General features: G+C 46.7%; 1 protein-coding gene across 1 annotated transcript in view; it reads left to right on the top strand.

Annotated features, from left to right (window-relative positions):
- Positions 1–987: 987 nt before the first annotated feature.
- PLAAT3 (phospholipase A and acyltransferase 3) overlaps positions 988–17,953 on the top strand; it is a 52,716-nt gene continuing 35,750 nt past the window's right edge. Inside the window, exons 1-2 of the mRNA XM_009008361.5 lie at positions 988–1,036; positions 1,340–1,410. Coding sequence (XP_009006609.1) covers positions 1,396–1,410 — 15 coding nt within the window. The 5' untranslated portion in view covers positions 988–1,036; positions 1,340–1,395. The remainder of the gene's footprint in view (positions 1,037–1,339; positions 1,411–17,953) is intronic.

Raw genomic sequence — 17,953 nt, 5'->3', positions numbered from 1 at the left:
TGTACTTATGTTCTTGGAAATTGCTGAGAGGTTTTGTGTTCTTACCACAAAAGAAGTATGTGCGGTAATGCATATGTTAATTAGCTAGACGTAGTTATTCCACAATGTATACATATTTCAAACCAACACGTTGTACATGACTAATACATGCAATTTTTGTCAATTAAAAAGTACAAAATGGGCCACCTACCGTGACTCACGCCTGTAATCCCAACACTTTGGGAGGCTGAGGCAGGCGGGTCATTTGGGGTCAGGAGTTCGTGACCAGCCTGGCCAACACATGGTGAAACCCTATCTCTAGAAAAATACAAAAATTAGCTGGGCATGGTGGTGCGCGCCTGTAATCCCAGCTACTTGGGAGGCTGAGGCAGGAGAATCACTTGAACCCGGGAGGCGGAGGTTGCAGTGAGCCTAGATCGCGCCACTGCACTCCAGCCTGGGTGATGGAGTGAGACTGTCTCAAAAAAAAAAAAAAAAAAAAGTAAAAAATGAAAAAAGTTATTTCAACAAGGTCTGTACAGAATTCTTTCCGTCTCACATCTTCTCTGTAAGGATAAGGATGCTGCTTTTTCTTCTAGTATAGGGAAAGTGTCCTTCATCATGGAACTTTCATCTGCCTTTAAGAAACAGAAAAGGAGTCTTCTTGCACCTGCTGATTTTTAAATGCCTTTAATTCAAAACCGTCTATAGGCCATGGTGGTACATTTGTAACTCCTTCAGTTTTTAATCTATAAGCCCCTTCTTGGGCGAAGGCGAAGGTAAATTGATCATGACCCTGCAGTGTGATGCTTGTGCAGAGGTCGAGTGTCTGCGACTCCTGAATGCTGGGAGCGCAGGGCAGGGGTGAGGAGGGAAGAGGCGGTGCCGGGGGGCGCGGGCGTCCAGCTGTCTCTAGGGCCGGGGCCGGGCGCTCTGCGAGCCTCTCATTAGCCGGCGGCGCAGGGAGGGGCCAGGTGACCTCACGCTGGCCGGGCCTCCGCGGCCATTAGTCCCGGTCCCATAGCTGGGGCGGCCGCGCAGCCTCGGAGTCGGCGAGGTGGGTGGAGCGGGTCTTTCTGGAACGGTGCTTTGATAAGGCCGGGCGAGGTGCTGCCTGGGATGCTGCTCCTCGTCCGCTAGGAAGAGATGAAATTGGGTGGGGCGGGTGTAGACGAGACGGTCGAGCCGCCCTCAGGCAGCTGCCGTCTCCTGGGGCCCCAGTGAGAAAGTTGTAAAAGGGAACCGGGTGGTGTTCCCGGGGTCCGCGGCGCGCCTCGCACGCTCTCCCCGTCAGAGGCCGCCGTCCCCGGGGACTGGGGACGCAGTTAATGACAGTGAATCCCTGCTCCCCCTACCTCAGACACCTAGGCCGCGAATTCGAGCCTGACCTTGAGGGTCCACACCGCGAGAGAGAAGATGCGTGCGCCCATTGTAAGTGCGTGCGGGGCGGGGCGGGGTTGGTGCCGGGCGGCGCGGTGCGGGGCGGGGGTGGTGGGAGCCGCTTGTGAGTTGGGACTCGTCTCGGAGCCTGACTTGTTGCTTTCGGGAGAGGAGGACTTGGGGTCCACACCTCTGTCAGCTGCGGGGCATCAGTGTCAGCTGCGGGTCGGCGCGCATCTGTTGGTTGGAGTGGTCTCAGGGAGCGTCTTTGCGGGGGCCAGTGTGGGGGCGCCCTGCCTGAAACGCGTCCAGCGAAAGGCTGGACCCTCGGGAGGGAGGCGGCCAGGAGGCAGGTCTGTCCGCAGAAGTTCGAAGGGCGTTGCCCGCCGGAGCCACATCCAGACACGGGACAGGCCTTGGAGCTGTGTCAGCTGACTCATCCCATGACCAGCCCTGCCAGCAGACTGTTATGGCTTTTTGCTATGGCTTTTCCTGTCTCCCAACCTCTGGTTGGGAAATCCTAACTGTGCTTGGCGACTGCTTCCCTCCCGCCTGGCCTGACAGCAGCAGAGGGATTCCAAGAAAAGGATTTGGAGGTGGACCCACCTTGTGTTGAGCACCTGGCTGTGGGAGCCCGATCAAGTTCAAATCCACTGTTTCCCAGAGTGAAGACTGTATCACTTAATACTCAGGAAATGCCCAGAACAATACCTAGCACACATTTTGAGTGTGCAACCATAATTCACTGTTTTTATTATCTCAATCCATGTAAAGAGGTCAGGAGTTTGAGACCAGCCTGGCCAATATGGTGAAATCCCATTTCTACTAAATACAAAAAATTAGCTGGGCGTGGTGGCGAGCAGCTGTAGTGCCAGCAGCTCGGGAAGCTAAGGCAGGAGAATCACTTGAACTCAGGACAGGGGGGATTTCAGTGAGCTGAAATCACGACACTGCACTCCAGCCTGGGTAACAGAGTGACACTCCATTTCAAAAAAAAAAAAAAAAAGGAGTTTTGCCTGGTGTCAGGGTGTATCTAGCATATTTGACACCTGGAGTGGTCACTTTATAATTTTTTTGTTTTGAGACGGAGTTTCACTCTGTTGTCCAGGCTGGAGTGCAGCGGTACAATCTCCGGTTACTGCCATCTTCGCCTTCTGGGTTCAAGGGATTCTCCTGCCTCATCCTCCTGAGTACCTAGGCTACAGGCACGCGCCAGCTAAATTTTGTAGTTCTAGTAGAGTCGGGGTTTCACCGTGTTGGCCAAGCTGGTCTTGAACCTCTGACCTTGTGATCCGCCCACCTTGGCCCCCAAAGTGTTGAGATTACAGGCGTGAGCCACCGTGCTTGGCCGAGTGGTCACCTTTTAATATTCTTCTCCTCTATCTGACATTAGTTTTTAGCAATAATCATGCAATGAATAGTAATAATGTCCAGAAAGAAACACAGAGAACATTTTCTTTTATTGAACCTCATATATGTAATCATGACAGTAAAAAAATTAAAAATGAAAAATAAAGTAAATGTGCTAGTGCAAAAGCAGGAAAAGGTAATGGATTAGTAGGTTGTAATCACATTCATGTATTTTTGAAAAAAGGAAAAACTTATTCTTACATATAGGCTGGTATCAGTGGTGAATAATAACAACACTACAATTTGTTTTGCAAACTTGGCCATGACATTGAGTCAAATTGATCTTCTTTGCATATTCATATTCCGTATTCAGGGGAGCTATATTTACAAGTCCGTCTTTGCTCACAGTTGATTGAAGAACACTTTTTATTAATTTTAATTTCAAAAGCTGCTTTCATATGAAAGTAGAGAGACAAAGGAAAAGCCTTAAGCATTAGGTTTAGTTTGGGAGAGGTTTATCAGAATCCCATATCATGATAAATTCCAGACATTGCAATACTGCCTAGGTCTTTTTTTCTTTAATCAGTTCTAGCAGCTTCGATGTCTCCTTGTTAGAAACATTTTCACTAAGACTGGCTGGGTGCAGTGGTTCATAACTGTAGTCCCAGCACTTTGGGAGCCAGAGTGGGAGGATCACTTGAGCCTAGGAGTTTGAAGCTGCCGTGGGTAAAATAGCAAGACCCATCTCTAAAAACGAAACAACAACAGCAAAATCTTCACCAGACAATTCATCATACATTTTAGTTTTATTTGGCAAAATTCCCCAAGCTTTTCTTCTGCAACAATCAGAGAAAATGGCTGAGTGATAGTGAACCTTGACATTTATTTAATCTGTTGCTTTAGAAATGGTGAAAAATCACCCAGGCTTTCAAACATCATTCTTTCAGTTTCTTTTGGCACTGGGAGACAGGCTGGTTTATGTTGAAACACAGGAAAATGTAGGACCGAAGAGACTGGCTACATAAACTGTATCAAATGGGTAGAGATTATTCTGAGCCTTTAGGAACTGATTGCTGAAACAGAACTTGTGGCTGAATCTGTGTGTTTCAGGAACTGACTGTAACCGCGTGTTCTCTGATTTAACCTCCATGTAGGAGAAAACAGTTTTAGAAGCCTAAGAAATAAAAATGTGCTAATTGAAGGCTCACATGTATATGATTAACTCTCAATGATAACTGCAGCAATTAGAATTTAGACCAGGCCGGGTGCGGTGGCTCAAGTCTGTAATCCCAGCACTTTGGGAGACCGAGGCGGGTGGATCACAAGGTCAAGAGATCAAGACCACCCTAGTCAACATGGTGAAACCACGTCTCTACTAAAAATACAAAAATTAGCTGGGCATGGTGGCGCGTGCCTGTAATCCCAGCTACTCGGGAGGCTGAGGCAGGAGAATCGCCTGAACCCAGGAGGCGGAGGTTGCGGTGAGCCGAGATCCCACCATTGCACTCCAGCCTGGGTGACAAGAAGCGAAACTCCGCCTAAAAAAAAAGAATTTAGACCAATAAGACATTTATTGGGGGAGTGGTATTTTATCACGGACAGGGTTTAAAATGGCCAGCACATGGTAATAATAAAAGGCAGACCAACTTTTGGTAGGTTTTATTATTGTTTTGAAATTCCCTTTGGGTCAGATGTGGTGGCTCATGCCTGTAATTCCAGCACTTTGAGAAGCCAAGGTGGGCAGATCACTTGACTCCCGGAGGTCGAGGCTGCAGTGAGCCGTGATTGCGCCGCTGCACTCCAGCCTGGGTGACAGAGCGAGACCCTGCAGAAAAACCCAAACGTAAACAAAAACCCAGAACAAAGCTGTCCTCTACAGAAAACTTGCTCCTGTTTGTCTACAGTGGGGAAGGACAGCTCCTGCCTCCCTGCTATGGGCTTTTTTTGGGGGCTTGACAAATGTTAGTGGTTGTTGAAGCAGCTCCCAGGACTCTCCGGGGGCTGGAAGAGGCTGTGTCCACAGTTTTCTGAGCCCTTTAGTTCAGCTTGTGATGCCTCCTGCTGTGATTATTTCTCTCCTCTCTGTTCCCAATTTGCTAGAATGAGTGGGTGAAGCCTTTCCCTTCCCCACTGCACCTGCCCCATCCTCAGATCTGTGGCTTGTTGAGCAGCTGCCGAGGAAATGAAACCGCAAAGTGAAACTGAGGCTCCATGATCTGAGGAAATTGATAAGCCTTCTGTGTTCTGTGAGTCTAGACACCTTCATGGACTGCTCTGTGATCTAAGTTTGCCTGATGTTCTGATGGATCTCTGTGGAACTAGTTAAGGTGCAAAGGGGAGGGAAGAGAAGAGGAGAAGAGGGCCCTTCTTAAATAGCAACTGGGGCTCCAGGCCTTGCAGGGTTTCATCCTTATTCAGCCACAGTCTGAGAGGGGCTCAGAGAGGAAGCCGTGTATCCCTCCTGGCCATAAACCTCTGCTGAGGACACTGTAAGTGCCAGGCTGGATGCTGGTGAAGTAGATGGAATCGTGGCCCTTGGAATGCTGGCAGCCTGGGCATGGAAACTGATCACTTCTTTCCACAGGTCAGGCTTAACAATGACAGGCATCCAATAATAGGGCTCTGGCTTGGCTGTGGAGGCACAGCAGCAGCTTGCTTTGCTGAGGCTTCAGGGGACACATTGAGGAGTGGACACATTGAGCCCATCTCGAGGGATGAGTAGGAATCTTCCAGGTGAACAGCAAAAAGGGCATGTCAGGCCAGGGGTGCGGGAGGCAGAGGCCAGTTTGGCCGTGGGAGCACAGTTGTTGAACGTCAGTACCTTGGTGTGAATTACCTGGTGCAGTGGGAAGAGCCTCACCTTTAAGTTCAGGCAGATTGGCAGCCGAATCCTGGTGCTGCTTTTCGGAGAGCTGCGAGGCCTTAGGGAAGTTAATTCCCGTCTCTGAGCTCAGTTTCAGTTTTCTCTTGATCGGTAACTTGGGGCTCTTCTAAGGATTCAAGGTACCAGGTGAAAAGCCCCAGTAGTGCTTGGTGGTAGTGGTGGGGTGAGTAGAGGGGCAGTTCTGACTCACCAGAGGGTGAGGTTTGCCCTGCAGGAGAATGTGGTCAAAGCCTGGGACGGTGGATTAATTCTGCTTCTTTTTCCAGGATTCCCCTGATCTTTAGGCTACTGAGGCTGGGCCTGGTGCCTGCCAGAGCTGCCACTATCTTTCCCCCACTTGCTAGGAGGACTGGGCACAGGGTGGTAATAAGGGAAAGTGTAACGTGTCAGCCCAGCTGCTGTTCATCCCTTCTCAGCCTTCTCTCTGTGCCCAAGACTGGGAATCTGGGCAGCCAGGCCTCCTCCTCCTCCTCTGTGTCCTCCCCCAGCCTGCGGCACGGGGTCTCAACCCTCTTGTAGGCATAAGTGCTTTTACAGCTTTCACTTCTGCTATTTCAATTATTCCTTACACAAACCTTGCCAGATGGGGCTTAGCCCTGTTTACCAGAGAAGCTCAGAGAGGTGAAGTGATCCCTGGAGATCACACAGCAGTGGAGTACAGAGGGGCTCAGCTGGGCCTGTTTCTGGGAATGCAGCCTCAGAAAACACAGACCTAGCTCCTCAGGGTTATTTTTCTTTCCCTAAAACCTTGGCACCAACACTCCCAACTGGGAAGTCCCAACTGGAGCCCCCGCCCTGCCTGCCCTCTCCCCCGTCTCCTGCTCATCCCCTGCTTGCCTCTCTCCTTACACCTCCTTGGGCCTCAGCCTTTCCTTTTATCACAAGCTTTCCCCCCAGGGTGTCAGAAGTGAAGGGGGCGAGGTTACGGCTTTCCACACTCACCACAGAATGTGGTTTTGGGCACATGGAGAATTGGTTTCCTTCTGGGTTTCACAACCTCCACAGTGTCTCCAGCTGGTCCCAGAGCTGTCTGTGACCTTTCCAAATCAAAAATAACAGCAACATCCTAGGGAATGGTGGCAGTAAAACCTGCCAGTTACTGAATGGCTCCTATGGATCCAGCCCTATTTGCTGAGTGGTTCTTAGGTATTAACTTAGTCGATCCTCATGATAATCCCACGAATCAGGCCCTGTACCTATCCCCTTTTTACAGCTGAGGAAACCGAGGCTAGGAGAAATTAGTAACTTGCCCAAGACGATATAGGTAGTAAGCAGTAGAGCCCAGATCTGAACACAGAGCCCCAGGTGTGTAATCACTATGCTGTTTCTGAAAATTAAATCCATCTGGATTTAAAAACAGCACTCATGCTCTTTATCCCATTTTCTGTATTTTTTGTAGTCCTGAAATAAACAACCCCAAATCCCCAAACTCTGCTGAGACACATGGTGCGTAGGTGGGTTGGAATGCTTCCTGCCTAGCTTCCAGTGAAAGAAAAACATTCTTTTGTTTTGTTTCAACCCTTGGGTTAAAAACTATTCTGAAAGCCTCCTCACTGTCTTCCCTGGTCCCTCACAGTGCCAGAGCCAGGGGTCTTGGACTGAGGCAGGGTTGCATGAGTGCATGTGGAGGGACCTTGGCTGGAGAAGGCTAAAGTCTGCTGTAGGGTGAGGCTGTCTTCTTTCTCTTTGCAGGGGGAGGAAGAAGCTAGCTGCCCCCATCTGGCTGCCCTGGGCAGGTGACATCACCTCCCTTAGCTCCAGTTTCCTCACCTGTGAAATGAGCCATGACTGTCCATGTCCACCCAACTTTTCACTCTTCTCCTCCCCATCTCCCCTTTAGACAGCCCTTCTGTGTTCTCACTCCAGGATGCACAGTAGAATCACCTGGGAACTTTAAAAAAAATGCCAGGCGTGGGCTCCATGCCAGGGACCCTGCCTCTGACCGAACCCCAAGAGCACCCTGAGATTCCCACTCACCACAGTGGAACCGCCTGCCCTGCCTGCCCGCTCCTCCCGTCTCCTTCCTATCCCTGCTTGCCCATCTCCATACACCTCCTTAAAGGCCACCTCCTCCCCACCAGCTTCTATAATTGCAGTACTGTGTGCAGTATTTGGATGTCCTTTGATCTGGGTTGGACTTACATCTCTACCACGTACAGGTTTCCTTCATCTTTCAAGACTGAGACAAAAATCTCAGGTGCTCTCTTTGACATTACCTCCAGTTAATCTCCCATTCTCTCTTTCTCTTTATTATTATTATTATTTTAAATTTTAGAGATGGGGTCTCATATGTTTCCCAGGCTGGCCTTGAACTCCTGGCTCAAGTGATCCTCCAGCCTCATGCCCCCATTCTCTCAAACATATTTCAGCCAGGCTTTCACCTCCAGCTCTCAGTAGGAGCCGAGCTCATAAGGATCACAGGTGATTTTCATTCTAAACTGTGATGCCGAGCTCCATACTGATGTGTGCGCTGTGTCCCTGCCTCTCGTTGGGATACCCGCTGCCCAGCATGAGTGCCCGGTTCTCCCCCAGCCTACTCTGTCTCTAAACAGCCCCATCCCAGCCTCCCAGTTGCTCTGTCCAGACCCTGTGGGGTCATCTGACTCCTCCTTCCTTCACATCCCACCTCATTCCGCCAGCACAGTCTGTGGGCAGCTTAAAAGGAGATCTAGCATCCATTACCACCCATTGCCCCAGTCCCTGCTTCCCCACAGTTGCCTCCTAGCTGCCCTAGGCAGGTGATCCTCTGCCTCCCCCTTGCACCCTACCGCTCATCTCTTCTCAGTGTAGCTGCCGGAGAGACCTTATTAAAACCCAAGTTGTATCTTGAGTCTCCTGTGTTCTAAACTTGGCAGTGGCCCCTGCCAGTGACAGTCAGAGGCAAAGGCGTAGCGCTGCCAGATCCTGCGTTGCTGCCCGCCCCGCTGCCCTCAGTTCCATTCCTGCCCTCCCCTCACCCTCGACTCCATCCTGCCAGTTTCCTTGCTGTTGCTCCGACGCGCGCCCCACTGGGGCCTTTGTTCGGCTGCTCCCCCTGCCGGAGGTGTTAGCCATCTGCAGGGCCCATCCTCAGCCGCCTCCAAGCCGGGCCGCCTGACGCTCGCCGCTCCGCGAGTCTTCCCGACCCTTTATTTCCTATGGCGTCCCCTGCCCCCACCCCACCAGCGCTCTGCTTTTTTTTTTTTTTCCCCTTTCTGTTTGTTTGGGATCTCTTCTCATATTCTAGATGATGTACTTATTTACTAAGGTGTTTTTTTTGAGATGGAGTCTTACTCTGTTACCCAGGCTGGAGTGCAGTGGCGCGATCTCGGCTCACTGCAACCTCCACCTCTGGGGTTCAAGTGATTCTTCTGCATCGGCCTCCTGAGTAGCTGGGACTACAGGCACGTACCACCATGCCCGGCTAGTTTATTTTAATTTAATTTTATTTTTTTAGTAGAGGCGGGGTTTTGCCATGTTGGCTAGGCTGGTCTCAAACTCCTGACCTCGGGTGATCCCCCCGCCTCAGCCTCCCAAAGTGCTGGGATTACAGGCGTGAGCCACCGCGCCGGCCTACTAAGGTATTTAAAAAAAAATCTTTTGTCTCCTGCTACTGAACAAAAGCTCCACGCTCTGGTCACAGACAGCTCAAGTGCCTAGGGTTGGTGCCTGGCGCACAGCTCAGCCAGTGAATGGGTTTCTTGCCCTCCAAGGCAAAGGTGGGCATCCTCCCAAGGTGAAGGAATACTCCAGGAGTGTCAATGGCCGCTTAAACCGCGCTCTCGGGGGTGGAGGAGGGGAGCTGCCAAAAAGCTATGGTGACCCTGCGTGTCAGCAACTGCCTCTCCTGTAATTCGTGCAGGCTCAGGTAGGAGAGCCACAGCTGCCGACCAAGGCTGCAGGCTTGGATTCAGGAACCCTGTGAATTTGAGCACACATCAAGAGGTGGCTGTGTTGTCACTGCCCTGACATTGCCTGGGACTCCCTCAGTGTGTTAGTTCTTAAATTTAAAAAAAAAAACAGATACTGTACAGAGGGAATGAATAGATGGACATGCTATTCATTTTTTGTGATGATGCAAATACAGTCACATAATCACACAATCTGTGTGGCAGGTATACAGATGTTCATTAAAAGACTTCCTTCAACCTGTTTTTTTTTTAATTGTATTTTTAAGTTCTGGGGTACATGTGCAGATCTTGCAGGATTGTTGCATAGGTGGTCATGCATGCCATGGTGGTCTGCTGTCTCCATCCCCCTGTTCCCTACATCAGGCATTTCTCCCAATGTTATCCCTCCCCACCCCCCGCAGTCCTTCCCCTAGCTCCTCACCCCCAACAGATCCTAGTATGTGATGTTTCCCTCCCTGTGCCCACATATTCTCATTGTTCAACACCCACCTGTAAGTGAGAATATGTGGTGTTTGGTTTTCTGTTCTTGTGTCAGTTTGCTGAGAATGATGGTTTCTAGCTTCATCCATGTCCCTACAAAGGACATGAACTCATTTTTTTTTATGGCTGCATAGTATTCCATTTTGTATATGTGCCACATTTTCTTTGTCCAGTCTATTATTAATGGGCATTTGGGTTGGTTCAAAGTCTTTGCTATTGTAAACAGTGCCACAATGAACATACCTGTGCATGTGTCTTTATAACAGAATGATTAATAATCCTTTGGGTGTATACCCAGTAATGGGATTGCTGGGTCAAATGGAATTTCTATTTCTAGATCCTTGAGGAATTGCCACACTGTCTTCCATAATGGTTGAACTAATTTACACTTGAACTAACAGTGTAAAAGTGTTCTGGTTTCTCCACATCCTCTCCAGCATCTGTTGTCTCTAGATTTTTTAATGATCACCATTCTAACTGGTGTGAGATGGTATCTCCATGTGGTTTTGATTGCATTTCTCTAATGACCCGTGATGATGAGCACTTTTTCATATGTTTGTTGGCCTCATAAGTGTCTTCTTCTGAAAAGTGTCTGTTCATATCTTTCGCTCACTTTTGAATTTTTTTTTTCTTGTAAATCTGCTTTAGTTCTTTGTAGATTCTGGATATTAGCCCTTTGTCAGATGGGTAGATTGCAAACATTTTTTCCCATTCTGTTGGTTGCCAGTTCACTGTGATGATTGTTTCTTTTGCTGTGCAGAAACTCTTAAGTTTAATTAGATCCCATTTGTCTATTTTGGCTTTTGTTGCCACTGCTTTTGGTGTTTTAGTAATGAAGTCCTTGCCTATGCCTATGTCCTGAATGGTATTGCCTAGTTTTTCTTCTAGGGTTTTTATGGCGTCAGGTCTTATGTTTAAAATATTTAATCCATCTGGAGTTAATTTTGATGTAAGTTTTAAGGAAGGGGTCCAGTTTTAGCTTTCTGCACATGGCTAGCCAGTTTTCCCAACACCATTTATTAAACAGGGAATCCTTTCCCCATTGCTTGTTTTTGTTAGGGTTGTCAAAGATCAGTGGCTGTAGATGTGTGGTGTTACTTCTGAGGCCTCTGTTCTCTTCCATTGGTCTATATCTGTGTTTTGGTACCAGTTCCATGCTGTTTTGATTATTGCAGCCTTGTAGTATAGTTTGAAGTCAGGTAGTGTGATGCCGCCAGCTTTGTTCTTTTTGCTTAGGATTGTCTTGGCTATGCAGGCTCTATTTTGGTTTTATATGAAGTTTAAAGTGGCTTTTTCCAGTTCTATGAAGAAGGTCAATAATAGCTTGATGGGGATAGTGTTGAATCTATAAATTGCTTTGGGAAGTATGGCCATTTTTATGATATTGATTATTCCTAACCAGGAGCATAGAATGTTTTTCCATCTGTTTGTGTCCTCTCTTATTTCCTTGAGCAGTGGTTTGTGGTTCTCCTTGAAGAGGTCCTTCATATCCTTTGTTAATTGTATTCCTAGATAATTTATTCTCTTGTAGCATTGTGAATGGGAGTTCCCTCATAATTTGGCTCTCTGTTTGTCTGTTATTGGTGTATAGAAATGCTTGTGATTTCTGCACATTGATTTTGTATTCTGAGACTCTGCTGAAGTTGCTTATCAGCTTAAGTAGATTTTGGGCTGAGAGGATGGGGTCTTCTAAATATACAATCATGTCATCTGCAAATAGAGACAGTTTGACTTCCTCCTTTCCTATTTGAATACCCTTTATTTCTTTTTCTTGCCTGATTGCTCTGGCTAGAACTTCCAATACTATATTGAATAGGAATGGTGAGAGAGGGCATCCTTGTCTAGTGCCAGTTTTCAAAGGGAATGCTTCCAGTTTTTGCTTGTTCATTATGATATTGGCTGTGGGTTTCTCATAAATAGCTTTTATTTTTTTGAGATACATTCCATTGACACCTAGTTTATTGAGAATTTTTAGCATAAAGGGCTGTTGAATTTTGTCAAAGGCCTCTGCATCCATTGAGATGATCATGTGGTTTTTATCTTTGGTTCTGTTTATGTGATGGATTATGTTTATAGATTTGTGTATGTAGAACCAGCCTTGCATCCCTGGGATGAAGCCTACTTGATGAATAAGCTTTTTGATGTGGTGTTGCATTCAGTTTGTCAGTATTTTATCAAAGATTTTTGCATCGATGTTCATCATAGATATTGACCTGAAGTTTTGTATTTCAGTTGTGTCTCTGCCAGGTTTTGGTATCAGGATGATGTTGGTCTCATAAAATGAGTTAGGGAGGATTCCCTCTTTTTGTACTGTTTGTAATAGTTTCAGAAGGAATGGTACCAGCTCCTCTGACCAAGAACCCATCTGGTCCTGGACTTTTTTGGTTGCTAGGCTATTAATTGCTGCCTCAACTTCAGACCTTGTTATTGGTCCACTCGGGGATTCAGTTTCTTCCTGGTTTAGTCCTGTACGTGTCCAGGAATTTATCCATTTCTTTCAGGTTTACTGAGTTATGTGCATAGAGTTGTTTGTAGTAATCTGATGGTAGTTTGTATTTCTGTGGAATCGGTGGTGATATCCCCTTTATCATTTTTTATTGCATCTATTCGATTCTTCTCTCTTTTCTTTTTTATTAGCCTGGTTAGCGGTCTATTTTGTTGATCTCTTCAAAAAACCAGCTCCTGGATTTATTGATTTTTTGAAGGGTTTTTTGTGTCTCTATCTCCTTCAGTTCTGCTCTGATCTTCCTTATTTTTTGTCTTCTGCTAGCTTTTGAATTTGTTTGATCTTGCTCCTCTAGCTCTTTCAATTTTGATGATAGGGTGTCGACTTTAGACCTTTCCTTGCTCCTGATGTGGGCATTTATTGCTATAAATTTCCCTCTAGACACTGCTTTAAATGTGTCCCAGAGATTCTGGTATGCTGTGTCTTCGTTCTCCTTGGTTTTGAAGAACATCTGTATTTCTGCTTTCATTTCATTGCTTTTCCAGTTGCCATTGAGGAGCAAATTGTTCAGTTTCCATGTTGTGTGGTTTTGGGTGAGTTTCTTAATCTTGAGTTCTAATTTGGTTGCACTGTGGTCTGAGACTGTTATGATTTCTGTTCTTTTGCATTTGCTGAGGAGTGATTTACTTCCAATTATGTGGTCAATTTTAGAATAAGTACAATGTGGTGCTGAGAAGAATGTATATTCTGTAGATTTGGGGTGGAGAGTTCTGTAGATGTCTATTAGGTTCACTTGGTCCAGATCTGCATTCAAGCCCTGGATATCCTTGTTAATTTTCTGTCTGGTTGATCTGTCTAATGTTGACAGTGGAGTGTTAAAGTCTCCCACTATTATTGTTTGGGAGTCTAAGTCTCTTTATAGGTCATTAAGAACTTGCTTTAGGTATCTGGGTGCTCCTGTATTGGGTGCATATATATTTAGAATAGTTAGCTCCTCTTGTTGCATTGATCCTTTTACCATTATGTAATGCCCTTCTTTGTCTCTTTTGATCTTTGTTGGTTTAAAGTCTGTTTTATCAGAGACTAGGCTTGCAGCCCCTGCCTTTTTTTGCTCTTCATTTGCTTGGTGATTCTTCTTCCATCCTTTATTTTGAATCTATGTGTGTCTTTGCACATGAAATGTGTCTCCTGACTATAGCACACTGGTGGGTCTTGACTTTTTATCCAGTTTGCCAGTCTGTGTCTTTTGACTGGGGCATTTAGTCCATTTACATTTAATGTTAATATTGTTATATGTGAATTTGATCCTGCCATTTTGTTACTGGCTGGTTGTTTTGCTCATTTGACTGTCACAGACTCAGTCCACTCTTTTTTTCTCTTATCTAATTTCTCTAATTAAGTTGACACAGTTTCCTCATTGCATCATTGGTTTTTACCATTGTATGTTTTTGCAGTGGCTGGTACTGGTTGTTCCTTTCCATGTTTAATGCTTCCTTCAGAAGCTCTTGTATGGCAGGCCTGGTGATGATGAAATCTCTCAGCAATTGCTTGCCTGTAAAGGATTTTATTTCTCCTTTGCTTATGAAGCTTAGTTTGGCTGGATATGAAATTCTGGGTTGAAAGTTTTTTTCTTTAAGGATGTTGAATAATGGTGCCACTCTATTCTGGCTTGTAGGGTTTCTGCTAAGAGATCCACTGTAAGTCTGATGGGCTTCCCTTTCTGGGTGACCCGACCTTTCTCTCTGGCTACACTTAGCATTTTTTCCTTCATTTCAACCCTGGTGAATCTGATGATTATATGCCTTGGGGTTGCTCTTCTTGAGGAATATCTATGTGGTATTCTCTGTATTTCCTAGATTTGAATGTTGGCCTGTCTTGCTAGATTGGGAAGTTCTCCTGGATAATATCCTGAAGAGTGTTTTCCAGCTTGGATTCATTCTCTCCGTCACATTCAGGTACACCAATCAAGCATAGATGATGTGTTTTCACATAATCCCATATTTCTTGGAGGCTTTGTTCATTTCTTTTCACTCTTTTTTCTCTAATCTTGCCTTCTCATTTTATTTCATTGAGTTGATCTTCAATCTCTGATATCCTTTCTTCTGCTTGATTGATTCAGCTATTGAAACTTGTGTTTGCTTCGCAAAGTTCTTGTGCTGTGTTTTCCAGCTCCATCAAGTTGTTTGTGTTCTTCTTTAGGCTGGTTATTCTAGTTAGCATTTCATCTAACCTTTTTTCAAGATTTTTAGTTTCTTTGCATTGGGTTAGAACATGTTCCTTTAGCTCAGAGAAGTTGGTTATTACCCTTCTGAAGCCTGCTTCTGTCAGTTTGTCAAACTCATTCTGCATCCTGCTTTGTTCCCTTGCTGGTGAGGAACTGTGTTCCCTTGGTGGGGGCGAGGCGTTCTTGTCTTTGATGGTTTCATCCTTTTTGCACTGGTTTCTTCCCATCTTTGTGGATTTATCTACCTTTGATCTTTGAAGTTGGTGATTTCCAGTGGGGTCTCTGAGTGGACCTCCTTTCTGTTGATGTTGAAGCTATTTCTTTTGTTTTTTAGTTTTCCTTCTAACAGATCCCTCTGCTGTAGGACTCTTGGAGGTCCACTTCAGTCCTTGCTTGCCTGGGAATCTCCCGTGAGGGTTGCAGAACAGCAAGGATTGCTGCCTGATCTTTCCACTGGTAGCTTTGTCCCAGAAGGGTACCCACCAGGTGTCAGCCACGGCTGTCTTGCATGAGGTGTCTTTTTGGTTATACAGGGGTCAGGGAGCCGCTTGAGGAGGCAGTCTGTTCCTTGTCTGCCTGTAGAGGCACTGTTGGGCTATCACAGGCTCAGTCCAGCTGCTGTGTAAGCTTCCTCTGGATTTTGTTTACACTGGTAGGTTTAGACTTGCCTCAGTAATGGCAGATGCCCTTCCCCTGACCAAGCTCAATTGTCCCGGGTTGAGCTCAAACTGGTGTGCTGGCTGCAAAACTCTAAAGTGAGAGGGCTTCAGTTTGCCATATCACCTGTCTCCCTGCTTTCAGACCCCTTTTTCTGGGGAGCAGGTAGCTCTGTCCTGAAGGTGCTCTTGGTGCTAGTCAAAAATGTCCGCCCAGGGTGCGGTGGCTCATGCCTGTAATCTCAGCACTGTGGGAGGCTGAGGCGGGTGGATCACGAGGTCAAGAGATCGAGACCATCCTGGTTAAAACATGGTGAAACCCCATCTCTACTAAAAATACAAAAAAAAATTAGCTGGGCATGGTGGCGCATGCCTGTAATCCCAGCTACTCAGGAGGCTGAGGCAGGAGAATTGCCTGGACCCAGGAGGCAGAGGTTGCGGTGAGCTGAGATCACGCCATTGCACTCCAGCCTAAGTAATAAGAGCGAAACTCCGTCTCAAAAAAAAAAAGAAAAAAAATAAAAAGAAAAAATGCCCACCCAGAGCTGTGCCGACAGCCTGAGGCACTGGCTCAGATGTGTGCTGGTAACTCTGGCACTGGTGGGGATCTCCTGGTCTGTGGGTTGCGGAGGCCATGGGAGAAGCACAGTATCTGAACTGGAGTGCAGGGCTGGGGGTGGGGAAAGTCCCTGATCCTCCGGCCATTGCACTTCTGGGGTGAGGCAGTGCCCTGCCTGCCTTGGTTTGCCCTCCTTGGGCTACACCCACTGTCCAACCAGTCCCATTGAAATGAATGTGCTACCTCAGTTGGAAATGTGGAGGTCACTTGCCTTCTGTGTCTCTCTTGATAGGAACTGCGCTCTGGAGCTGTTCCTATTCAGCCATCTTGGTGGAATCCCCTTTTTTGTTTTTTGAGACAGTCTTGCTCTTGTTGCCCAGGCTGGAGTGCAGTGGTGTGATCTGGGCTCACTGCAACCTCAGTCTCCCAGTTTAAGTGATTCTCCTGCTTCAGCCTCCCAAGTAGCTGGGATTACAGGTGCCTGCCACCATGCCTGGCCAATTTTCTTTTGTATTTTTAGCAGAGATGGGGTTTCACCAAACTGGCCAGACTCATCTTGAACTCCTGACCTCAGGTGGTCCACCCACCTTGGGCCTTATAAAGTACTGGGATTACAGGCCACTGTGCCTGGCCTCAACTTTGAATGTTTGAAAATTGTTCACAATAAAATGTTCAGAAGCATGCTGTAAACTTAAAGATACTCATGGCAGAAGACCTGGAATACGTAGAAAAATAGAAGGAAGCAAAAATTATCCCCCAAACCATGCATAGCCCTAGCTATGCATGTATTTTGAGTAGACACTGGGTTTTGCTATGTTGGTCAGGCTGGTCTTGAACTCTTGACCTCAAGTGATCCACCCACCTCGGCCTCCCAAAGTGCTGGGATTACAGGTATGAGCCACCATGCCTGGCCTAAAGATATTTTAAGCAACAATGGAATAATAATGTCTTTCAATTGCTTTTCTCAATTATTATTTTCATGTCTGCTCATGTAAATTCACCTTGCTCTCTCTAATGCCTGTGTGTGTGTGTGTGGTTATAGGATAATTCACTTAACTAGTCCTTTTATCGATAGTTGTTTGGGTTTTTTTTTTCTTTTCTTTTCTTTTTCTTCAAGTTTTAAGTTCCAGAGTGTGGAACTACAAGATGTGCAGGTTTGTTACATAGGTAAACATGTGCCTTAGTGGTTTGCTACACAGATCAACCCTATTACCTAGGTATTAAGCCCAGCATCCAGGTTTTTTTTTTTTGAGACGGAGTTTTTTGCTCTTGCTGCCTAGGCGGGAGTGCAATGGCATGATCTTGGCTCACTGCAACCTCCACCTTCCAGGTTCAAGCGATTCTCCTGTCTCAGCCTCCTGAGTAGCTGGGGCATGTGCCGCCATGCCTGGCTAATTTTTTGTATTTTTAGTAGAGACAGGGTTTCTCCATGTTGGTCAGGCTGGTCTTGAACTTCCGACCTCAGGTGATCCGCCCGCCTCAGCCTCTTAAAGTGCTGGGATTACAGATGTGAGCTACCACACTCAGCCCCAGGTTGTTTTTTTGTAAATATGAATTTCGGAGACCAGAAATTGCTCCTAGTTTGCTTGCTAAGGGAAATGGTTGCTATGCAGCTTTTTGTAACGCTGCTTTTATGGAGAGATAAAGGCTTTTTGTTCTGAAATCCCGTGGGTGCAGTCTCAGCCGTGCCACTATTGTTGTGGGAGCTGTGTGGGAGAGCCTTGGTCACTGTGTGGGCTGCGGGTCCCCTGAACTTTGCCATGGAGGAGGCAGTTCCCTTCCCAGGCACTCTGCTGGCCCTGATTTTGTTCCTGGAGAAGAAAACGGCCTGACGAGGCAGTGCAGTGACATTCCTGGAATCACTGTAGGCTCTTTTACAATAGGGGTCAGCAAACTTTTTCTGTAAAGGGGCAGATAGTAAACATTTTATTCTTTTATTTATTTATTTATTTATTTTTTTGAGATTGAGTCTTGCTCTGGCGTCCAGGCTGGAGTGCAGTGGCATGATCTCGGCTCACTGCAACCTCTGCCTCTGGATTCAAGAGATTCTCATGCCTGACTCAGTCTCCCGAGTAGCTGGGACTACAGGAGCGTGCCACCACACC

This window comes from Callithrix jacchus, chromosome 10, assembly GCF_049354715.1.
Source record: "Callithrix jacchus isolate 240 chromosome 10, calJac240_pri, whole genome shotgun sequence".
Lineage (NCBI taxonomy): Eukaryota > Metazoa > Chordata > Mammalia > Primates > Cebidae > Callithrix > Callithrix jacchus.
The sequence above is the reverse complement of the archived record's forward strand: the minus strand, read 5'-3'. Positions and strand labels throughout refer to the sequence as shown.